Source organism: Dermacentor silvarum, chromosome 6 (genome assembly GCF_013339745.2).
Source record: "Dermacentor silvarum isolate Dsil-2018 chromosome 6, BIME_Dsil_1.4, whole genome shotgun sequence".
Classification (NCBI taxonomy): Eukaryota; Metazoa; Arthropoda; class Arachnida; order Ixodida; family Ixodidae; genus Dermacentor; species Dermacentor silvarum.
In genome coordinates this window covers 116475689-116500051 of record NC_051159.1, presented here as the reverse complement: position 1 = coordinate 116500051, position 24363 = coordinate 116475689, and the positions used below count along the sequence as shown (strand labels likewise).

Here is a 24363-nt window from a genome sequence, read left to right as displayed (position 1 = left end):
GGAGGTACCTTCCCTTTCACGACATTTCGCGTGACTAGCGCTGGACGCGTCGGCGCCTACAAGCGACAGCGTTCCTGGCATGCCACAAACACAGGCAGGCTAACTAAGGTTGGCACAGTGCCAAGAACGCCGTTGCTTGCCGTCGCCGTACACGTTGGAGACTAGCCGATCGATATCAATCGGCCAACTTCGCTGTGTCTTCAGCTTTGCGCAGCCTCGTACAAGCTTTCGCCCCCTTTTTTTTCTCCTGGCGGCGGAGGCGGGGGTCGGGGAGGGAGGGAGCTGGTGAGGAGGAGACCGCGTGCGCATGTGCCGCGCCGCCCTCCTCCGCCCTCCTGGTTGCCATGGCTACCGCGCGGCAGTTTCTTGGTACGAACCACAAATTACGGCTGGCCTAAACATCTTCGCTGTTAAAAAACATGCTTGGTAGTAACACGATGACAGTGGCAGAATTCTACTGAAGACTATGATCACCTGCCTCATCTGCCTATTATCAATGTGTGATTGGATCTTTGACCCGAGAAGCTGTCGCCAAGGGGTGGAGTGTCCTTTGCAGCGCTGTTCAGTTCTTACCCCTCCTGGCTGACATGAAGAAAGGCAGATGATCACCCTATATGTTGCATATCGAACATTCTTGTGCGGATTTCCTGCTTCGTACTCTGTACTAAACAGAATCTGGTGCCACTCTACTTTAAATGCTCGTGCTGAAAATGCATGCATTAGATTAGGGGCCACGAGAAGATTTGAATATGGAGGCGTTTCAAATAATGCCATTTTGTTATAACAAGGGTTTAGCGTGCTTAGTCGATGTTTGGTCCTTCCAACTCAGCACGAACTTGGTATCCCAATTTTCTGAACTTTTGTTAATTGTCTACATGCCGTGATTGTATGCGGCCCACAAAATTACAATAATGCATATTAGAGAGCGCCAGTGTATTCAGGGAATGACAGTACAATACATTCTTAGTAAAGGCGGAAGAGATATCCCATTGTCCTTGTTAATTTTTTGTACTTTTTTATCATTCAGTGCACATGTTCCACTAATCTTCTGCCTGGATGAGCAAATGTGCTTATGTATTGTGCACGGCAGTACATAGTGCCTATGGAATTTTAACTATTTATTGCGAAATATTCAAATAAGCAATAAAATACGCTTTAGTGAGGGGCTTTGTAATAATTTTTAACGCATGGGGTGCGGCCTAATCCCACTACGTGTATTTTTCTTTGCATTTCGTGACTATTCGAGAGTGACCACTGCTGGGAATCACACCTTAAACCTTGCGTTTAACGGCGGAAGGCAAGCTGGAGCACTCGGAGAAAGGCTTGCGCTAGGCTTACGCAAATGCAGTGGCTGTTCGAGCTTTTTTTTTTTTTTTTTTTTTTAGCAGTACCGCAGGTTGCCGCAATGTGACAACCGAGGTATTTTGTTTTAGTAATTCTATGCTCAAGCTGCTGGAGTAACGGCCGCAGAGCACTCATTTGCATCTGTTGTTTCCAGCTAGTTGTACATTGATTGTAAACGCTGCTACAGTGGTTTTTGACACTTGAATACCTCATGAATATTATAATCGGTCAATCAAAACATGTTGCGGCCAATCAGTGCCTGCACAGTCAGGGAGGCTGCATAAACAATAAAAAATATAAGTGCTGGGACACAGCACATACAAGTAAGTACCACCGCTGCGCAAAAAAAAAAAAAAAAAAAACAGTTGCTCTAAAAAATCACGCAGAACTTTTGCCAGCCGTTATCGTAAACGCGCATGATAGTCCCGTTACAATGATAAGAACATGGAAACTGTGACGCTGATTGGCCATGTGGTAAGCATTGTATCTGTATCCGACGTAAAAATAGCAGGCCTCCCAACAAATATGCTTGCATCTGTTGCAGCTGTTACGCCTTCTACGCTTCATATAACTGCAGTCCGAACAAAATAACAGCCCTCTGCGTTTTCGCTTGAGTTACATTAGAAATGCAGTCAAGTGCCTTTATAATGAAGCACTTGGGATCCCCCAAATCCTTAGTTATAGACCGGTCACTTTATTGTAAAGTTCGCACTTATATTCAACGAATAGAAAACCTTTTACGGCAAATTTATGCGATACGCAGGGAAGAAAAAGTCCTAATTTTCTTTTGTATACTTCATTCGGTGAAACGTGTGGCTGCAGATAACCTTATGGCATCGAGGTTCACAAGATACTCCCCACCTTTGTTTTGACGCGGCGGATGCAGCTCTGTGGCGGGTGCCGAAGGCAATGCATGTGCCACTGTGCGCCTTTGTTGTAAAGCAACAAATGAACCATCGGGGATGCCTAAATTCCTTTGTCGTTCAAGGGTATTTGTTCTAGTTATTTTCGCTGAGGTGACATTCACAATACATATGTAAAATAAGAATTAGGCGAGGGCATACGGATTCCTTCACTGTATACATGTCATTTTTGCTGTAGATGCACTCATGGCAGAATGACTCAACTGTATCTACTCATTGCGTAGGTAGTCTCAACATAACTTAATAGTGTTCCTTGTGATGTCCTGTGCCATTACAGATGCTCGTGGGCCCTCCTGCAATGGGGTACTCCTTGGGCACACGGGGTGGCTTTCACAAAGTGCTCCTGAGAGGAGACTCAAATGGACGTGTCGTTCTATGGAACGTCGTGGACATTGCCACTTCCGAGGTAGCTCGCATTCGCCAAGATGCAAATGCCGTTGTTCGTAAGTATTTGCTTGCCCTCCCTTGTCCTCGATCGACCTCTGTCAGCACGGCTTTCGAAAGTATTTATCCTGTGAAACAGAGCTGCTAACCTTCACAGGCACTCTTTTTGCGTATGCCGAGAATGGATGATGCCATGATTGGCAATGCTAGATTTCGAGAAAGCGTTTGGCACCGTTACTCATAATTCACTAATTTATAAAGCATATGAACTAAATGCCAACCCGAATGTAACATGATGGATTAATAACTTTGTTATATCGCACCCAGTGCGTAACCGCTAATTACTTTTCTTGAGAACCTCCCCCAGTAACATCCAGTGTGCCATAGGGCTCGGTCCTAGGTCCAGTTCTCTTTCTAATAAATATTAACCACCTTCCCAACTACATCACTTCATCATCGAATAAACTTCGCAGACGACTGCGAGCAGTACCGTAAAATACTAGAACCTGCTGATTGTCAATCACTCCAGTCTGACATCTACCATGTGTTTGAGTTGTGCAACAAGTGCCACATGAAATTATTATTAAACGTGGACACATGTAAACTTATGCGAGTATCTCGTCATTTGGAAAATTACCCAACTCATACCTCTTCTATTAAAGGCATTCCTCTTCTGTTACCTCGTACAAGTACCTTGGCCTGCACATTACTAATCCCCCGTCGTGGCCCCATACTCACACAGAATACATCACTAGCAACGCTAACCACATGCTTACATGCTTGAATACTTGCGCTGGAACTGCATAACAGCGCGTGCCTCACTCAAGTTAACACTGTAAGAAACCCTGGTTCGTTCTACGCTTGAATATGCATCCATAATCTAGGACCCTAGCCAAATCACGCTAATCCACACAGTCGAAAGCATTCAAAATTTCTCGGCTCGTTTAATTTTTATTAATTATTCACGCCATGCCAGCGTGACGGACACGAAAAAATGTCGCAGTTTCCCCGACAGGGGCAGCATTCATTGCAATAGCAAAACTTGGACAGCTATACAAAATAAAGTTAGGTCATTTTATCAGCTGCATAAACTGCTATAAACATTCGCTTACTAACTAAATTAACAAGCTCGTTGTCACGCGTGCACATGCAAACACGAACACATCTTACTCGATGACCGCGGACACTCGCTGTCAGAATGCTGGCGTGATGAAGAGCGGCAGCAGCGGCGAGCGAATTTCCCTTCGTGTCGCCTGTCGCTTCAACGTGAACTAGGCGAGCGAGAACACAGCGCACACGAAGTCATCAGCTATCTCAGGTCTGCTAGCCTTCGAACCCAGCGCAGATTGCCTCCAAGAGAGGACGCGCGCGGCCGCGTTCAGCTGCCGCAGCTGGAGTCGAAGATGAGATGCGCCTCTAACCATGCCCCCTCCTAGCGCGCGCACATCTTTCCGCTCCCCCCTTGTGAGCGTGAGAAGACGGCGCACACCCTCCCCGCCTTCCTCCCTTGCGAGTGCGAGAAGCCAATGCCGCATCAAGCCACCATCCTTCTCAGCTCACCTTCGCAAGCCTTCGCTCACACCCACAGCATACGGCGCGCGGCCGTGATGCTATCGCACTTTGACTTTATACGGAACATCAAGGCGTAGCCGACGCCGGTGGCGGAAGTTCGCCTGGAGTGTCCATATAATTGCTATCACAATAATACTAAGTTTATCTGACCTCAGCGCGTCGCAAGTGTTCTTACCTCTGCCTCGTTCTTAAATAGAATCTACCATTATAGCCCTGATTTGAAACACTTTTTTTCTTTTGCCTGGCAAATGTTTTACCTAGGTCAGACCATGGCTTCAAAGTAGAAGTTCCAACCTGCCGCACAAATCCGTTCAGCCACTATTGTATCCCTAGGACATGTGTCGATTGGAATCAGCTTCCCGCCTCCATCCCTCACATCCCAGATTCCAACAAATTAAAGACTACCGTGTACCACGTTTCTTCTTATTTGTTTCTGCATGTATTTCATTAAAACGATTCTATCTGTAATACATTAGGGGACCTTGACAGAATTCAAAATAAGTAAATAAACAGGTAGTCCATTTGCTTACTGTATATCTCAGACTTTTGATGTTGACAGTTCATGTGAGAACTTTCCAAAGCGCTCATGGACCTCTAATTAGGTTCCTCGCCTGATATTACACTGAACAGGAGTCATTCTTTTAAACTGCCAATAATGTACAAGGCCCTGCCAGCCTCCTAGTGTATCCAAACGTTACTGCATTCTCTGTGGAGCTTGAGAAATCATTACTTGCACCCAGTGCATTTTCAGTATTTATTTATGCATACTGCAGCCCCGTTGGGGGCTATAGTAGGAGTGGTACACCTGTACACAAAGAAAAGCAATACAAATAAATTGCCGCAACTGCACACGCATGAAATGAGCACATTGACCAACAAGAATGCAAAACGATGAAATTGGCAACTAATAATGGTTAATCGTGTCTAAAAACTGGTCCAATGGCAACGAAAGCATGTCATCTCATCAACAATTGCAATAAATGATTGATTCGCTTGAAAAAAGTGTACTTGAAGGAGTTAGTCCGCACAAGGACATGAAATTAAGCTAATCGAAATCCCTTGTCCTAGAGGGCCTAGTAAGTGTTAGGTATTGTTTGATACACGACAAGAGCCACCGTTTATACAATGCACAAACTTTAATGATTCAGCAGCACGGCATGAGGAGGGGGGCGTGAAGCCTAAAGAAGATAATGCTGAGGAAGGTGAGAAACCATGGTCATAGCGGAGGCAAATAAATCATACTGCTTTTTTGGCACTTACTCGATTTTGTCCACATCCCACTGCTTGTGTGGGCACCAAACAGCAACAGCATATTCGAGAATGGGGTGAATGAGGGACTTATAAAGTGGTAACTTAGTATCCTTAGGGGCTGATATTAGTGTGCAATGCACAGCCCGATTTTCATGCAGAGCTAGCTTTATGAGTAACAACAGCAATATGCTCCGACCTAGACAAATTATTGATGAAGATGATGCCAATAGATTTACATTGTTCTTTCTGGGGTGTTACGTGCCAAAATATTTACATTGTTCAACACAGTCCAAAGGTGAACCATTAGAACCATTCAAAGACAAATGCAGGAAGAGCTTCTCGTGAAGAACATCACAACAGTGTTGCGAAAGTTAATATTCACCTTCCATGTTATGCACCATGTACAAAATGAGGCAAAGGAGTCACGCAGACGCTGATGGCCTTGATGAGATTTGATTAAATCGTAAATTACACAGGCATATTGACATATTAAGGCATACTGATCACATAGGCTTCAGGAAGGGATATTCTACGATGGATCATATCCACGTCTTCAATCAGGTAATCGAGAAATCTGCGGAGTACAATCAACCTCTCTGTATGGCTTTCATAGATTATGAAAAGGCATTTGATTCAGTGGAGATACCAGCAGTCATAGAGGCATTGCGTAATCAAGGAGTACAGGAGGCATACGTGAATATCTTACCAAACATATACAAGGATTCCACAGCTACCTTGGTTCTCCACAAGAAAAGTAGAAAGTTACCTATCAAGAAAGGGGTCAGGCAAGGAGACACAATCTCTCCGATGCTATTCACTGCATGCTTAGAAGAAGTATTCAAGCTTTTAGACTGGGAAGGCTTAGGAGTGAGGATCAACGGCGAATATATCAGCAACCTTCGGTTCGCAGATGACATTGTCCTATTCAGCAACAATGGAGACGAATTACAGCAAATGATTGAGGACCTTAATCGAGAAAGTGTAAGAATTGGGTTGAAGATGAATATGCAGAAGACAAAGATAATGTTCAATAGCCTGGCAAGGGAACAAGAATTCAGGATCGCCAGTCAGCCTCTAAAGTCTGTAAAGGAGTACGTTCATCTAGGTCAATTACTCACAGGGGACCCTGATCACGATAAAGAAATTTACAGAAGAATAAAATTGGGTTGGAGTGCATATGGAAGGCGTTGCCAAATCCTGACTGGGAGCTTACCACTGCCGTTGAAAAGAAAAGTGTACAATCACTGCATTCTACCGGTGCTAACATATGGGGCAGAAACTTGGAGGTTAACAAAGAATCCCGAGAACAAGCTAAGGACCGCACAGAGAGCGATGGAACGAAAAATCTTAGGACTAGTGTTAGGAGACAGGAAGAGAGCGGTGTGGATCAGAGAGCAAACGGGGATAGCCGATATTCTAGTTGACATTAAGCGGAAGAAATGGAGCTCGGTAGGCCATGTAATGCGTAGGATGGATAACCGGTGGACCATTAGGGTTACAGAATGGATACCAAGAGAAGGGAAGTGCAGTCGAGGTCTGCAGAAAACCAGATGGGATGATGAAGTTAGGAAATTTTCAGGCGCAAGTTGGAATACGCTAGCGCAAGACTGGGGTAATTGGAGATCGCAGGCAGAGGCCTTCGTCCTGCAGTGGACATAAAATATAGGCTGATGATGATGATGATCACATAGGCATATGAACTACACAAATCAATGCCTGCATTCACAAAGCTTGTCGTTTGTAAGTACCACGTATGGTTTGCACGTGGCTGCAGCTGTTGTCTCAGTGTCACGTCGAGCGCTGTTCTGAATAGTTGCAGTCTAAATGCTGACCATTGAAGCAGTAATCTTACATGAGAGAATTCGTGTGAACATTCCTCTAGTTGCTAGGTGCTTATGCTCGAACGTCTGAAATCTCCCGCTGTGTCATAACGTGCTGTATCTGAATCATCGCAACCTTCATTACTTTCATGCGAAGTTAGCCATTAGTAGGGTGCTTTTGCCTAAATAAACGCAACGCAGGACATAGTTCGATACAAATATGTCAAGTCGCAATTGCACATGCCATCAAGTCATATGCCATCAAGTCATAGATAGCTCCGCGCCAAGCAACAGAAATCATTTTGACGTGAACCATCCCACATTACCTTTGCATGTATGTGCTGATTACAAGGATTCTAATGCGACCAATATGTTGGTAGACTGCGCTGCGGCAAAAATTGATTTAACAAATGAAAACTGGGTGGGGGGGGGGGGGGGGGGGGCAGGGCCATTTCACTGCCTAAGCACAGCAAAACAGTTTCTAGTGTAGTAGGAACAACAAAACGCAAGCCAAATTGATTGCCCATTTGATTGCTTTTAATTACCCGATAAGTATGTTAATACAATGCACCTTCAATGATTTTTTTATTTTTATTAGGAGAGATTAGCTAGGAGGAGCTCCTTAACACCACAGGTATACACCTCTCGTAAGAGGCACTGCTGTGCCCCCATAACCAATTTATCTGTGCAGGTCTGTTCGGCAGCGTTTGAAAGTGTACCTAGCAAGCTATAATTGTTCATGTTTTCACTGCTGGTTGTATGACAAGGCGTTATCGTAATGTGTACAGTGCGGTCCACTCTTAAAGAGAGCACAAATGTAGAGAACACGCAAAGTTTCGCTCTGGCAAATGTAGGATCGCCAGGGTTTGCAGTAGATCGCCCGAAGTTGGTGACGCTCACACCTTTCTGAACATTTGTACAGTGCATTGACGCAGCTTCAGCTGGCAGTTGCAGCTAGTGCGCTAACAACGTGAGAGCCGCACATTAGAGTGTACCTTCTAACCTTGTAATGCCCAAACACAGTTCTAAATAAAATAAAAATGCAACAAATTGTTCACTTTTATTTAGGACGACCGAGGATGCACTTGCGCAAAAATAATTTTATGGGCTTTCCATTAAGCTTACCATATTTAAATCAGCATTTTAAGGCATCAACCTCAGCATAGCAAATATTATTAATTAGTCACTACAGGGTTAACTCTGAGCGCCTACAAAGTGGCCCTAGGGCTACCGGTAGGCACACCAACCGAAAAACTATTACAGCTCGGAATGCATAATACCTACTCCGAGTTAAAGACGGCGGTACTGACCGCGCAGAGAAGTCGTCTAAGCCAGGCGAGGGCGGGAAAAGAGATACTCGCTAGGGTGGGCTTCCCGCCGTACCCCCAGAAATTGGACGAGGTACTGGTAGCAATCCCGGATCCCGTCCGATGCAAGATCTCGGTCGCTCCCCTGCCCAAGAACATGGACCCAAGCCAAAATAAAAAGCGGAGAGAGGAGAGAGTAAGATGGCTCCGCAAACACCTAAAAAACAAATGTTTTGTATGTGGACGCTTCCAGGTACAACTGGAAACGGGCCTGTAGCAACAGTAATGGGCAGCGACAAGAGAATGTTGACGAGTGCCTCCCTGTACACGTCCTCGATCGCCAACGCGGAATGTTTTGCCATTGCCCTGGCGATCAAAGAACAAGAACGGAGGGACGAACCACAAACGATTATCTCCGACTCGAAGGATGCGTGCCGTTTCTCGAAGGATGCGTGCCTCCCGATAAAGGTTAAAAATTTCCTAGGCGGGAGATTGACAAACCGATACAGGTTGATCTGGGGTCCGGGACACACAGGCCTGGAGGGAAACGAGAGTGCGGACGCTTTTGCTCGAGGGCTCACGAACCGAGCAGAGCCTCGACCGCACTGTCTATTCCCCCAAACATTCCAGGAGGAGTCAACCGAGGAGGACAACGACCCATCCCGAATGGCCCCTCGTGAAGTTCTTGCTCACCAGCGCGGCACGCGAAAAAAATACAGCACTCCCGACAAATCATTAGAAGAGGAGGACGCCATAGACCTCCGGAGGATTCAAACGGGGGTCTTTCCAAACTTACAAAGATTAAACAAAATTTTTTCAACGCTGTATGGGCACGCCTGTCCGTGGTGTGGCGGCTCGCCATCGCTATATCACATTTCTTGGGGCTGCCGAAATAGCCCAGCAAATGAAAGTACCTTTTTAGGTAAATTTCAATTATCGTATACTTTGGAGCAATGGGAGGCACAACTCGCCAGCTCTGACCCGGAGGTGCAGCTAGCACGTTTGGGTCACGTCAGGCAGGCGGCAGAAGCCAGTGGAGCCCTGGACTTGGGGCCCCACCCATCGAGCTCATAACCTTCATCCCAACCCCTTTCAATAAAGTTATTCCTCCTCCTCCTCCTCCTCTGAAATATTGTGCATGCAGGCCCGGAAAGTTTATAGTGCGGAGCTTGTCAAGAGGAGTCTCTGCGTACTACAAGCAGGTCCCAACTTGAATCTCTTCTCTCGCCTTTTTTTTTTTCTAGAAAAGGAACCTTTCCTGAGCCTGGCTTTGCAAGAGGCTTGGGATGAAATGAGACCTTCACCCCCTGGAATATTGGACAAAATGGTTAGACGCTTTATATTCTCTGTTCAGGTTCTCCCTTGGAGAAGCACACAAACGCGTTTGCAATGACTGTCATAGTCTCGACGTGGCTGTTTCTGCAACTGTAAGCTTTTCAGTGAGCTTCTTTTGCTCTGCAGTAGCACACATGCCTGCGAATACAGTCGAACCTTGATATAACGAACCTGAACGTAACAAAATATAGGATTTAATGAAGTAAATATAAAATTTAGTTGGCCATGCTTCATTTTAATGCTGTATTATAGTGCTAAAACGAAATCGAAAACATGGTATCCAACTCTGTATCGGTTAATGCGACGATGAATAAACATTGTTTATTCTTCATTAAGGATAAAAAAAATACAACAAACTTCAGACAACCAAGTTCTATCTCTTCAGTACTTTTGAAACACCCAAACCCATGTTTTGCAGCGTTCTTTTTCACATGTACGTCTTTGACCTTCTAAGACTTGTTCCCGCCGCTGTTCGTGTACGGCGATGAGGCTCAAAGGGTTAATGAAACTTGACGCAGATTTGAAGGTGGCCTTGTCATCTTTCTTTTCTCACACTACACTACTTCGTATGTTCCAGGAGCTGTCTGGAGAAAGCGGTGAGCTGACACTCACGGCCAGCGTCTACCTGCCCCTGCAAGGACGCCTGGTGGTTGGAAGGGAAGACGGCAGCATCGTTGTCATGTCGGCCACACAAGCCGTCATGCTGCAGCTCCTCTACGGGAAGCAACACCATGACGGTAAGAGGAAGGCACGGGGTGAATTCGCCTCTTTCCTGTATGAAAGTAGCACTTGTACAAAGCGCTATTCAGGGGAGAAGGGGAGCACCCCTTTGTCCCTTCCCGTCCTTCCTTATTTACGCTAAGCGACCATCATTTTTTTATGGTCTACTGAACGGCCATGTACTTCGTCCCTCACTTTGGGAAATATCTCGAAACCGGAATCATCCTACAAATTCATTTCAAGCGTATGCGTCTTGCAAGCTCACCGGCTGCAATTCCCGTACTTTCTTGTTTGCGTTAAGCGACCATAATGTCTCTTGGTCTACTGAGCAATATGAACCGACTTGCCCAGCAACATCTACTTCTGGATTACATGGGCATTCCAATTGCTTTTGTGCTTCAATGCATAAAAGAGCGTTTTGTTAAAAAAGTAAGTGGAACAACACTGTGTTTTCATGGCAAGTTTGGTGCGCATATCTCCAAACTGGTGTCATGCTGCAAATTCATTCCGAGTGGATATGCCTTGCAAACTCACCAGCTACAATATGTAAATTGCCAAATGTGCCGTTAATTAAGAAGTTAATTGGTGATCCAGCTCTAGGACTAGAATTATGTTATCTGGAGCAGGCGATTTGTAAAAATTCCGTAATTCTTAAGAATGATCAGAAAGGGTGTGCTAAAATAAAGTGTTTTACGGTATTTAACAACGGTCAGTATTATGTCGCTTCTCACAGAATTTCGCTTAGTAAATATTGTCTGAAAGAAAAAGAAAGCGGGGGAGAAGTACACGGCATTTCAAAACTTTTTGTTATAAGTTTCTCTTTAGGTTCCGCAATTGTGTTATCACAGCTTGTTCTAAGATATGCTCCCTGTGCCCACAGACCAACCACAGCTGCAAGTACTGCACGGCCACGCTGGTCGGGTGACATGCCTGCTGTATCCACACCACGTGCACGCGCGCTACGAGACTGCCTACCTGGTGTCGGGAGGCATGGATTTCTCAGTCTGTCTGTGGGACTTGAACGCGAGCACTCTGCTGCACCGATTCTGCGTCCACGCGGGCGAAGTCACACAGCTTCTCGTTCCGCCGAATGAGGGCAGTGTAAGTGCCCCTGCTGCTCTTTTTGAATGTGAATTACACTCTTGGCATTGCCCGACCAATTTCCTTTCCAGCCGTCTAGCTATCCAACCAAAAAAAGTCACAGTTTCGCCCGAAAGGCGAAGCATCGATTGCGATAGCAAATTAGCAGAGCGCCATACGAAGCAAGGATAGTACTTTTATCGGCCATATCGACTTGTAAACCTTCGCTTGCTCACTAAATTAACAAGCATAGTGTCAGCGCACACAGCAAACAAGAATACGTCACATTCGATGACCGCGAACACTCGCTGTCAAAACCCTGGCGTGAGGAAACGCGGCAGCAGCAGCAGCGAGCGAAGTGACCTTCGGACTGTTGCCTACAGCTTCAACGCAAACTGCGCGCAGAGAACACACAACGCGCACAAAGCTACGAGCCGCCGCCACACCTAGACTTTCTAGGGCCTAATACCTACGTGTAGAGCTAATTCAAAGATTCAAAAATTTGCATTGCCCCCAATGCAGATCGCTCTTAAGATACGGCCGCCCGACCGCGCGCAGCCAGCACATATGCAGTTGCAGCCGGAGTAAAATGCGCCGGCGACGACGACGGCAGAAATTCGCCTAGTGTGTGCATATAATTGCTATCGCAATAAAACAAACTTGGGTGATTTGGCATGTGCCAAACGGGAATGTGCAGCTCTTTGATGGCAACTTGGGTCGTTGGATTATGCGCTGTTCTTCATATTACTTCCATCAAAACATACAAACAAATCCCCACCAGTTGCTCACGCATGATTATATAAATTGATAATAAAGTGTACAACGCGTATAAAGTGTACAAAGAACAATAATGCCTCATTTATAGCAGTTTCAATTCATTTTCACCTCTAAACAATCATATTCACATACTTGCATAGTCATCGTAGATGATTTATGCACAATTTTTTAAAGAGTGTTGTGTGCAGTAGATTATATAACAAAAACCGGGCACGCTGTTTCAGGAAAGCGACTGCAGTAGGGCGCGTGAAACGCCTGTGTGTGCTGCAGTGTCCAGGTTGAAATTTACTGATTCTTGTGAGTAAATGTTTGATTACGCGACCCAATCTTTAAAGCAAAATTTTGCTTAAGTGGGGAATTACACTTTTAAAACGCGAAGCGGGTAAGCAATTAATAAAAAAAATGTTATCACAATTCTGTAAGCTGTGTGTTTGTGCACCTAATCTGTACAAAATAGATTTACCTATTAACACAGCTCCTAATATAAGACTAGTTAAAGAATAGGAGTTTTGCAAAAGCAGTTTAACATCACATCGGCTTTTAACCAATATACAGTGTAACAGTTACACATAAACTCTAACCTAATATATTTTTATTCTTCAGCTAGGCCATCAGCTCAGGGTCACGGCTACCCGGAATAGCGTGGCCGCCCACATTCGGGCATTAGTAGCTTGGCCTCCGTAATAAAGTTTATTCACTCATTCAACACCTACAGTTTGCATAATTTGGTTGCCAGTGTTTGGTGGAGTTACGGAGTCGTGAACTTCATGTTTCACTTTATTTATTTATTTTCATTGCGATAGCAATCATATGGACGCTCCCAGCGCATTCCTGCCGTCGGTGTCGCCGTTACCGTGATGTTCCGTATAAAGTTCAAACACTACAACATCGCAGCCGCGCGCCGTACGCTCTATGTGCGAGTGAAAGCTTGCGACGGTCTGCCGACTATCGCGGCTCAATCTCGCGCGCGCGAAGGAGGAAGGCGGGCCGGAAGCGCGCCGTCTTCCGTCGCACGCGAGGCACGAGGTCTTCTACACCGGCGGCTGCTGCTTACGGCGCGGCTGCGCGGCCCCGTATCTTGAAAGCGATCTGCGACGTGGACAAAGTGCGCGCCCTCACGGGCCTCATCTTCAAAGCTATCTGCGATGTGGACAAAGTACGCGGAGTGCCGGTTGCTTCGTATGCGCTGTGCTTTCGGCGTTTAGTTCGTGTTGAAGCGAGAGACAGCACGAAGGTCAATTCGTTGGCTGCTGCTGCTGTGCTTCCTTACTCCAGCGTTCGGACAGCGAGTTTCCGCGGTCATCGAGCGAGATGTGTTCATGTTTACCTGTGCGTGCGTGACACTGTGCTTCTTAATTTAGTTAGTAATCGAATATTTGCTAGTTTATACGGCCGATAAAGCAAATATCCTTAGTTCATATAGCTGTCTACTAATTTGATATCGCAATCGATGCTTCGCCTTTCGGGCGATACTGCGCCTTCTTTTTTACAATTTACAGTTGGCTGCAATTTTTGTAAGTAAGCTTTCCAGCTCTATACTAAAACATGGCTCCCAAACATTCAAACATTTTGTATTTCTCACATTCACTCATTGGGAATCAATTAGGTGGTTATCTAAAGGCAGCACTTCTGCATTTCATATATACATTTGAATAGGGAAATTGGGAGTTTGGCCACATACATGCCTTGCTTTGCTTTCTGGGCACAAGTTTGCCAACATAGTGTTATACAATCTCCTGTTCATGTTTTCTACTAGTGTTTCTGCATTTACGCCATCACTGCTGTAAAGAATATGTCCCCTAATTGTATTCCAACGTTTGATTATCATCTAAACAAACCAAACGATATGATTCGAACAAGGTATTTCTATGAATAACTAAAATATTATAATTTTTGTAAGTTCGTGTTAGCGACGTATAAACTTTCACAGTTTGCATGGGTTCCAAGAATTCGAAAGTTTCCGTTGGTTCCTGGCCAGGGACATGAATTTCCACCACCCTGAAAACGTGTTCTCTGTGCAGCCACGAATTCTCCAGAGCATCTGCAGCGTGGCCAGTGACCATTCTGTGGCGCTGATGAATCTGAAGGAACGCAAGCTCATCTTGTTGGCCTCTCGGCACCAGTTCCCTGTCAGTGCGGTCAAATGGCAACCTTCGCAAGACTACATGATGGTCATCCTCTCGGACAGCTCTGTCTATGTGTGGGAGATGGAGACCGGTAAGGGTGCAGGGATGTGCGCAGAAGCACATTCGTCAGGTGCTAGTTCAGAAACAGCAAAACAATAGTAAAGAACAATGCCTTAAGTCTGAGCCAAATGATGTGTAGGCATGGTTAGCTGTCACCTGAAGGATGAAACAGGAGATAGCGCAATAGACGAGGTGTGCTCCTTGGCTGGGCACCCAGTCCTTAATGAAGTGGACAGTTCCGCAAGTGTCACTGACAGATAACTGTGCCTAAAAAGACACCGAAGGAAAGACTTCATCAGGCTTTTCAACAAATCAATTTTTATTAAACTCATGTAAGAGATTGATTGCTAGAAAATAAAATGAAGGCCAAACTTTCATTTTTTTTTTCAGTTTCGAGCTGAAGCCTCACCGTTGATACGTCAATGTAACACCACGGAATAATCAAAGTATTTCCTTGTGTTTGGGTCATTGGTGACACAGTAAATGTTACCGGAACGCCTGAATAATGAGACAGTCTGGGAAAAATGAATTTCAGCAATAAAATTAATATTGCTCCTCTTTACAACAGCAGCGGTAGAATATTCACGCAGAAACACCCCCGGCAGTTGTCCAAGTATATGCGTAAGCCCTGCGCCCCTTACTCGTCTCCAGCGCAGCTTGGGTCATTATCAATGTAATGAAACGTGATCCGACCAGTACCAGACGACAGCCGCTGCGGCGACACGAACTGCTGCGGACGGCGGACGACGCAAGAAAACTACTGCAGGTGGCGGCGTCAGATGCGCTGATGATGTTCCGCTCATTATAAGTCGTTACTCTATCTTAGCGCCTTATCCATCCGCGTCGCCTCATCCATCCGCGTCGGACAGTTATGAACCGTGATCAACCGTATCTTGAAAGCTATCTGCGATGGGGACAGAGTGCGCCGAGTGCTGATAGCTTCGTGAGCGCTGTGTTCTCACCACTTCGCGTTAAAGCGAGAGGCAGCACGAAGGTCAACTCGCTCGCTGCTGCGGAACCTACTTTGAAAACGAGTGTCTTACGTGACAGACGGACGGACGGAAGTTTACCTCGTTGGGTAGGCATAGAAATGCTTAAGCATTTATTAACTTAAACTTGCTATATGTTGTGCTTCGTTAAAATATATAATACTGCGTTGTTAGAGGCCGCGGGGCCGTCGTGGCTTGGTAAAGGTTCCCAAAACTCTCCTTATTTCTCTTTGGCTCCTTTAGAATGCAGACTGCACTGCATTCTAGAGGCGCCAAATGATGTCTACTGCCGATAAAATATTAACTAGACTTGAGCAGACTTTGACAAAACCATGACGTCAGAGTGAGCTGGTGTGGTAACTTCAAGGTGGGGTCAACCACACGTGTTTCGTTTTTGCATCCCTTTTTGGTTTAGCAAACCTACACTCACTGTAAGAGTGGCTCTTTATGGTAGTGTGGATGCGTAATTTACAAATATTGTGCAGTTAAACTAGTTTTTTTTTCTTTAGTGTCCTTTAAGAGCAAATAAGTTCTGCTATTTTCTGTTGCTTTACATCTCGGAACATATTGTTTTTATCATGCATTCTTTGCTAAAACATTAAAAAGTACAAAAGCACAAAGTTTTAGAGTTTAAACATACGTGTTTTCTCATAGCTTTGCTCTATAGAGGGAAAAGAATATAGTGGCGAGGGCAGATTGTAATGAGGGTGTCAGTAAAAGCTACCGTGAAGCAAAGCATTGTCTTGAAGTCTGCCATACTTGGAGGGCCCACTACCCGAGAGCAAACGCACGAATAAGTCTCGGAAAAGAGAGGGGCAGCGTCTTGCTCCTTCCTGTATGGGCGTAAAACTGGAGATTGCGAGGAGAGGCTTTCGTTCTGGCAGTGAACATCACTAGGCCTGCAATTACGATGATACAATCGGAGTATGCATCTGGTTGCGTAGGCCTCCTGGACCGGGTGGTGCAGGGTCTGTCAGCAGAGGACGTTCTGAGCGCGTGCGACGATTACACCGGCCAGCCGGGAGAACGCACGGCGAATGTGGCGGTGCGTCATCGTAACATGTCTGCCGTCCGACAAGCCGGTCAGCGAGGAGTGCACCATCAGCGCCACTCATCGCACCACCGCACTCCCGGACACCAGGTCAGGAGCGCTTTAATCATCCGTGTTGTGGGGAAAAGGGAGGCGCAGCGGAGAATTCGCGCGTTAGCAACTGATGTGCTGTGGATATGAGCGTTTGCTCTCTCACACAGACAGATGACAATAGGCAGTGTAGGAAACGCTAGGCACCACCCCGTTTCAAAGGGGATGCCAATAAATCGTCATCATGAGTAAGGAGACAGGTACAGTTTGTTGGAACGCCAGAGGGCATACGCGGGCGATAAGAACTGTAGTTCAAGGACGAGGCACTACTCAGAATTACCGACTGCACTCAAATGTTATATCCAGGAATGTCTACTTCACAGTCATTGGTGCTTTCCATCGACACGGGTGGTATAAGAGGTGCAAGATGGGGCTTTCACCAGCTCGAACACACACAGCGGATGAAATTTAAGAACTGCACTGACAACTGTCATACTAATACTTGAACAGACAATTCCAAAACAAAAAAAGCCCCAGGCCTGCGCGGCACACGCAGTACAGTCACAGCGTAAGCGTGGTTGAGCGGCGCAAGAGTACAGCTCCAATTTCGGCACCATGCACAACGAGGTCTTCGCGGCAAAGTGTCTTCGCCTCGATTTTGACGAGAACAGTCTGAACTGTCCGCCCGGCGTCGGCGTCGACGGCAAGCTTTGGCTTGTAATGCTCTCTGCACAGCAGTCTGCTGAGCCTGATGACGCCTGGTTGTAGCCGCGCACGTAGCTCTACGATTCGCTTCTTCAGCAGCGGTTCGTGCCTTGCGAGAAGACGCCATAACGTGTACCGAAGAGGTACCCAGAATACGTGGTGCACATCTAACATGGGATAGCGTTGATTGCGCGCCTCATCTGAATCATGTCGCGTCTGAATCACATCTCGTCGCACGCGGCGGTTGCAGGCACGTTAACTAGATGGCGCCACCATACTGGCGGAGGCTCGGGTCGTCTGCCCCTGCGCGCTGGCCTATAGGGCGCGTATAAAAGGAATTTTTCTTCTGATTCATAGCAAACGCTTGTGTGGCTCCGTGGTAAACTATCCGACTCCCACGCAGCGGGCCTGGGTTCGATCTCGGCGGAGAGCAGGTACTTTCTTTCGCATTTCCGGCGATAGCGGTTACGGGGCGGCGGCGGCATCATCGCGACCAGAAACGGCTACTGGAATGAGCCCATAACAGCTTACGCTGTAAAAACTCACTACAGCAACGCAGACAATAAGGTGTCATATTTTCACAGCATTCGCAGGTCGGGTGGTCTTTTCACTGTTAATGATAACATCTGAAATGTTACTGTTCTTACGTCGTAGTGAATGTGAAGAAAAACACAGTGTCATAACTGTGAGTTGCGGATTCAATTCTTTATTGGCCGAATTTGTCGCCAGCAAAACAACACTCGAGCACAACGATTGCGGCGAGCGAAGTCGGCGATCACTGAGAATCTGATTTGTGGATAAGATGCGTCGGCTATTTATAGATGACTCATTGAACCTTCCAGCGTAATCGCTTGCGCTCGGGTAAGTTCTAGAATGCACACCACTATTCTCGTCGCGCACGCACTCTTATTGCTCAAGGCTCGGCGACAACATAAACCTACTAGACACATCAAACACAGAAGACGCCACTTAACACAACCGCATATCCTCACTGTAATACTTGAGTTTTCTGGGCATAAAATTTCTGCATTTCAAGCCCCAAACTGGTCACTTCTGCGCTGTTATCTGTATAACTTCTATAATTTTACATGGGAAATGTATGCCCTCTGATATGGGGTTTATTGGCGTTTAATCCCAGTCATGTTAGTTCCAGCGCAAAAAGCACCCGAGCAGTTCCAGCCAAACGCCAGCGCGAGGGAACCAGCGACACAGATCGCTTTGTCTTCCTCACTTCAGGAGCCATGCGACCACAGCTGACGCTTGTGCTATTTTCATCATTACAATGGCCCCACGAGAGAAGACTAGCCATCCTGGCGACTCACGGTGACGGCACGATAGAGGGATCATAATACGGTTTAAGCCGGCTGACGTGCCCGGTCTCGCGACCACGACGCCGCAGATCGTCAGACGGCGTCAGAGGTTCGACCACATAGTTCACAGCAGATGTACAGACGATGATCCGGTAGGGTCCGTGGTACTGAGCCAGCAGCTTAGACCGCGAACGTGAGGCGGAATCCACAACCAAACGAGGGAGCCGACACGGAAAGTGGTAGTGCTCAGGTCGGTGTCATGTCGATTCCGCTGGTGAGCTTGACCTTCCGTCGTGTAGGTACGGGCAAGTTGGCGGCATTCTTCAGCGTACCTGGCTACTTCTGATATGGGTCGATATTCAGAGGCGTCAGTTGGTATGGCAATACAGTATCGAGCGTGTACGAGGGTTCTCGTCCATACAATAAAAAAATGGTGAAAAACCTGTGGTCACTTGAGTCGCGGTATTGTAAGCGTAGGTTACAAAGGGGAGAACCATGTCCCAGTTGGAGTGGTTCGACGCGACGTATGTAGTGAGCATGTCGCCAAGAGTGCGATTGAAGAGCTCAGTTAATCCGTTGGTTTGAGGATGGTACACAGTTGATGTACGATGGACGACGTGGCACTCGGCAAGCAGGGCTTCAACTACTTGCGACAGAAAGACACGTCCTCTGTCCCTGAGGAGTTCTCGAGGAGCGCCATGTCGAAGCACGAAACTGCGCAGGATGAAGAAGGCAACATCGCGTGCTGTAGCAGCAGGCAGGGCGGCAGTTTCAGCATATCGGGTGAGATGGTCAACACCAACGATTATCCACCGGCTTCCAGACGTAGTGCCCAGGAGTGGGCCGTAAAGGTCGATGCCGACCCGATCGAAAGGCTGCGCAGGGCAAGGTAGACGCTGAAGAGCGCCGGTCGAGCGTTGCGGAGGAATCTTGCGTTGTTGGCATGCTTCGCTAGCACGGATATACTTGAGGACAAAGCTGTACATACCACGCCAGTAGAAGCGTTGGTGCAACCTTGCGTATGTTTTCAACACGCCTGCGTGAGTACTCTGTGGGTCGGCATGAAAAAAGCAGCGCAGATGTCGGAGCGCATGTGACGAGGTATTACGAGGTATTACGAGAAGCCACTTGCGAGCAGCCGGTATATAGTTGCGGCTGTAGAGCAGGTTGTCTCGTACGGTAAAATGAGAGGCTTGACGGCGGAGCGCGCGGGAGCGCGGATTGGTGGTGGAATCCGACAGAAGGTCGAGAAGGTCAACAATCCACGGATCCTTCCGTTGCTCCGAATGCATCGACTCGACGTTGAGCGCTGAGATAGCAGTGTACTGTGCCGAGAGAGACGCTATATGGTGGGGTTAAGGAGAGCGGGAAAGGGCGTCGGCGTCGGAGTGCTTGCGGCCAGACCTGTACACCACTTGGATATCATACTCTTGTAGCCGGAGGGTCCACCGACCGAGGCGGCCCGAGGGATCTTTCAAAGTCGACAAGCAGCAAAGAGCGTGGTGGTGCGCGACGACTTAAAACGGGCGGCCATAAAGGTAGGTTCGGAACTTGGCAAGAGCCCAGACTATAGCCAGGCACTCTTTCTCAGTGGTTGAATAGTTGGTCTAGTCCTCTGTGAGTATTTGGCTCGCGTAGGCGACAACACACTCGTTATAGCCAGGCTTCCGTTGCGCGAGCACCCCATCAAGGCCCATGCCTCTTGCATAAGTGTGTACCTCCGTAGGCACCCGGGGATCGTAGTGCCGGAGAATCGGAGGAAAGGTGAGCAGCTGGTTTAGCGTCTCGAATGCGTCATCACATTCAGGAGACCAGTTAGACATGTCGGTGCCAACGGTGACAAGCCGCGTCAAAGGTGCGATAACGGTCGCGAAATTGCGCACAAAGCGACGAAAATAAGAACAAAGGCAGATGAAGCTCCGGAGGGTCTTCAGTGACGTCGGCTTATGGAAGTCGGCGACAGCTCGAAGTTTCGCAGGATCAAGGAGGACGCCGTCTTTGGACACAACGTGGCCCAAGATGGTCAAGGTGCGAGCTGCAAAGCGACACTTTTTGATATTCAGCTGAAGACCAGCGTTCTTAAGACATGCCAAAACTTGGTGGAGACGTGAGAGGCCCGTCGATAAGTCTAAAGAAAACACGACGATGCCATCAAGGTGGCATAGACAAATGTTCCATTTGAGACTGCGAAGTATGTTATCCATCATGCGCTCGAAATTTTCGGGCGCATTGCAGAGCCCGAATGGCATGACGTTAAATTCATATAGCCAATCAGGGGTGACAAACGCTGTCTTCGGTCGATTGCATGTGGCCATGGGAACCTGCCAGTAGCCAGATCGTAGGTCCTATGACGAGAAGTACTCAGCGCCTTGTAAACAATCGACTAAATCGTCAATTCGTGGTAAAGGGTAGACGTCCTTCCGTGTTACTTTGTTTAGGCGGCGGTAATCGACACAGAAACGAATAGAACCATCTTTTTTCGCACTAGCACAACTGGAGAAGACCACGGACTCGGGGATGATTGCAAGACGCCACGCTCGAACATGCCATTCGCTTGGTCATTGATTATACGACGCTCCACCTCTGAAACGCGATAGGGGCGTTGTCTGAGGGTAGGGTGGGACCCGGTGTCGATGTGGTGCAGTGGCGTAGCCAGGGGGGGGGGGGGGGTTCAACCCCCCCAAAAAAAATTTTTTTCCGCAACCCCCCACTTACCCGCCCTTTGTTTTCGTCGCTTCGCGCTGACATAATTCATGAAACCGGTGCTACTATCACAATTTCATTCCTGAGCGCTTCCGTTTGGTTGGTAATTTACAGCGAATCATGTCTGCATATGGAAAAAACTGTCACGGTGTTTGTCAAGGCTTTGACACTCTGTGAAGTTTTGGGTGAGAATGTGGCGGCCGCATTCTGAAGCAACAAATGTGCAACAAATGAAGCAACAAATGCGGCAGCCGCATTTTAGATGATGGCGAAAACGCTCGAGGCCCGTTTACTTAGATTTAGGTGCACGTTAAAGACCCCAGGTGGTCGAAATCTCCGGTATACATTTCCACCGCTTCCCTTCAGGTGCCGGTTAGGCCGCGCTCGCGCAAAATCTTAGGCTACATTCACACTTGGTCTCGAAGCTGTAGGAAGCGGCAAAATCTTGCAAAAATCCGCCCGCCTAGGCGGCAAAACAGGCAGAAAAACAGGCTGCGAGCCAAATCAGTCTCGGGCCGATTTTTTCGCCATGGCGAAGCGGAAACGCGGCGGAAAGTCGTTCTGCTTCACTGCAAGCTACACTAGCATGTAAACAACCGGTCGTAAAATTGAACATGGCACCTGAAGTGTAGGCTGTAATGCTGATCGACGTGATCAAGAACCAGCCCTTGCTCTACGACAAGAGTGGCCCTAAAACGTACTGTCAGCAATACTCGCGATAGTATTCAACGCCGCGCGACCGGAGGTGAGGCAACGAAGCCTTGGCGTGACCCAACTTCTCGCGCTTTTGCAATGCCAGGCGAACCCACCACCGCCGTTTCCGAGGTGTCCGCGTCTTCCGTTTATTCATTGTCCATTTCTAGAAAACAAGTAGGTAGAAGTATAAAAGCCATTTCTTCTTCCACTTCCACGGCAGACAATAGTTAGGCAGATTCCTCGTTGGCGCTCCATAATTCTCCTCGCACGTGTACGGTATGTTGCAGAAGTCGCGGGGTGCTTTTCTCGTCGCGACGATAGATTGGGAGCGTAGGTCTCATGTAGGACGCGCAGGCTTTGGCGAGCCCCAACACAAGGGCCAGCCCGGGTTTTAGCTGTGGTGTTCCCGTTGCCCCTTTGGTGTCCTGGAGGCGCCGACAATACGAAATGATGAAATGTTATTACAACTTGTAAATTAAAAGCTATTAAAGAAATATTCTCACGCCTAGACACCAACCTGTGACTCGGCGCTACCGCGCCCGTGTGCGGAGAATTACGGAACGCCAACGAGGAATTTACCGAAGGTCGCAGATGACACGCGAAGTTGCGTAAAATGATCACTTTTGATGACGGTACGTGGGTCAAAGAATGAACATACCGCTCGACACAATGCGATAATGAGCGCCACCACGCCGACAAACGTACGCAGACGAGATGGATCTGGACGAAAACGGCAGCGGCGGCCGCGGCGGTAGCAAAACAAATGGGAACAACTTGGACATGCGCGGAAAAAATTTTCCGGCCGCTTTGGCCTTTCCGCCCGTTTGCCGCTTCCCAAGTGTGAACGTAGGCTTAGTCTGCGCGAGAAACGACTCTTGTTTGCGATTGCGCCCCTATGGAAGGCTGGTAATTACTGTTGTGTTGTTGAATCCCAAACCAGCAATTACGGAAGGCTGGTAGTTGCTGTTTTGTTGTGGAATCCCAAACCAGCAATGTACACACGAAGGGGTTGATGACAGCAGTGAAATTCCACCGACTCGCAACAGAATGCACGAAACAGACAGCCTACAAGCATGAATTACTGCTGTGCGCAGTACAGCGTAAGTAAACTCTTGTTGCAGGCGTTGATAGTTCTCGTCGGAGTTCACGCGTCCTGAAAAATTGATTATGTGCACTATGCACTGAACAATACCGGAGTTCATTCCTGCATCACTAGTACACCAATAAGTCGAGATTCTGTGAGGTACAAAGCCGCTTCCTGTTTGCACCGGCGTAAGTGAAGCAGAAATGAGTTGCACGCACTACTTAAAATGCGTACAGATGCCATATCTATGCTGTGCGGTGAAATATTCTGTACACATTCTGAATCTGTTGACGTAAAGGCAAATGACGGCTGCACGCTCGCACACAGCGGAAGACACAGCGGCCCATGCACTTGCCGCAGGAAATGCAACCCTCTCGTATGAGGGAGCAGGGCGACGAAAGCTTCGAAAAAAAAAAAAAAAGCCTTACGCGTTTTTGCGCGTATTTAAGTTTTCTAGCGCAAAGACGCAGCGAACAAGCTATTGCTATGGGAGTAGGTATAGCCTGGTCACACGTGCATTTTCACGCGTATAGCCGTCCTTGACTTGTGAAACGCACTTCGCCCCGACGAGGACGACGCCATCTACGCTTAACGGAAATTAACAATTAATGATGTCTTCTCCGATCGCACGGGTCGTCTCAATGATGCGTTTTCGAAGACTGGTCCATTCAGTGGCGCGATGAGAGACCGTTGCTCCAAACGCCCACTGTACCTGTCGTACTTACTGTATTTACTGAGCTTACTTTACTTTTTACTTAATTTCTTCACAAGCACACGCACACGCGAGTGGGGGGGGGGGGGGGGGGGGGGTCCCACGTCTTTGATATACATGTATAGAGTGTGCTTAAACTCACGTGACCTAGAGGAAAGCAGAAGCTTGCCCTCCCCCACCCCCCCCCCCCCCCCCCGCAAAAAAATTTCTGGCTGCGCCCCTGATGTGGTGGAAAACACGGTTTGTACGACCCAAGGCGTGTTCCGTACAGTCGAAGGAAGAACGGAAAGTATCTAGGAGAGACAGGAGTTGCTCGCGGTGCTCGAGGGAAAGGTTGGCGTCAACGCACGAATCAAATACTTCGGTAGCCAATCGGGAGCTTTT

General features: G+C 47.5%; 1 protein-coding gene across 1 annotated transcript in view; it reads left to right on the top strand.

Moving 5' to 3' along the window:
• LOC119456845 (WD repeat-containing protein 7-like) overlaps positions 1–24363 on the top strand; it is a 124994-nt gene that overhangs the window by 22306 nt on the left and 78325 nt on the right. The window contains exons 9-14 of the mRNA XM_049669101.1: positions 2545–2710; positions 9846–9928; positions 10514–10673; positions 11537–11757; positions 14535–14730; positions 16633–16829. Of these exons, the coding sequence (XP_049525058.1) occupies positions 2545–2710; positions 9846–9928; positions 10514–10673; positions 11537–11757; positions 14535–14730; positions 16633–16829 (1023 nt within the window). The remainder of the gene's footprint in view (positions 1–2544; positions 2711–9845; positions 9929–10513; positions 10674–11536; positions 11758–14534; positions 14731–16632; positions 16830–24363) is intronic.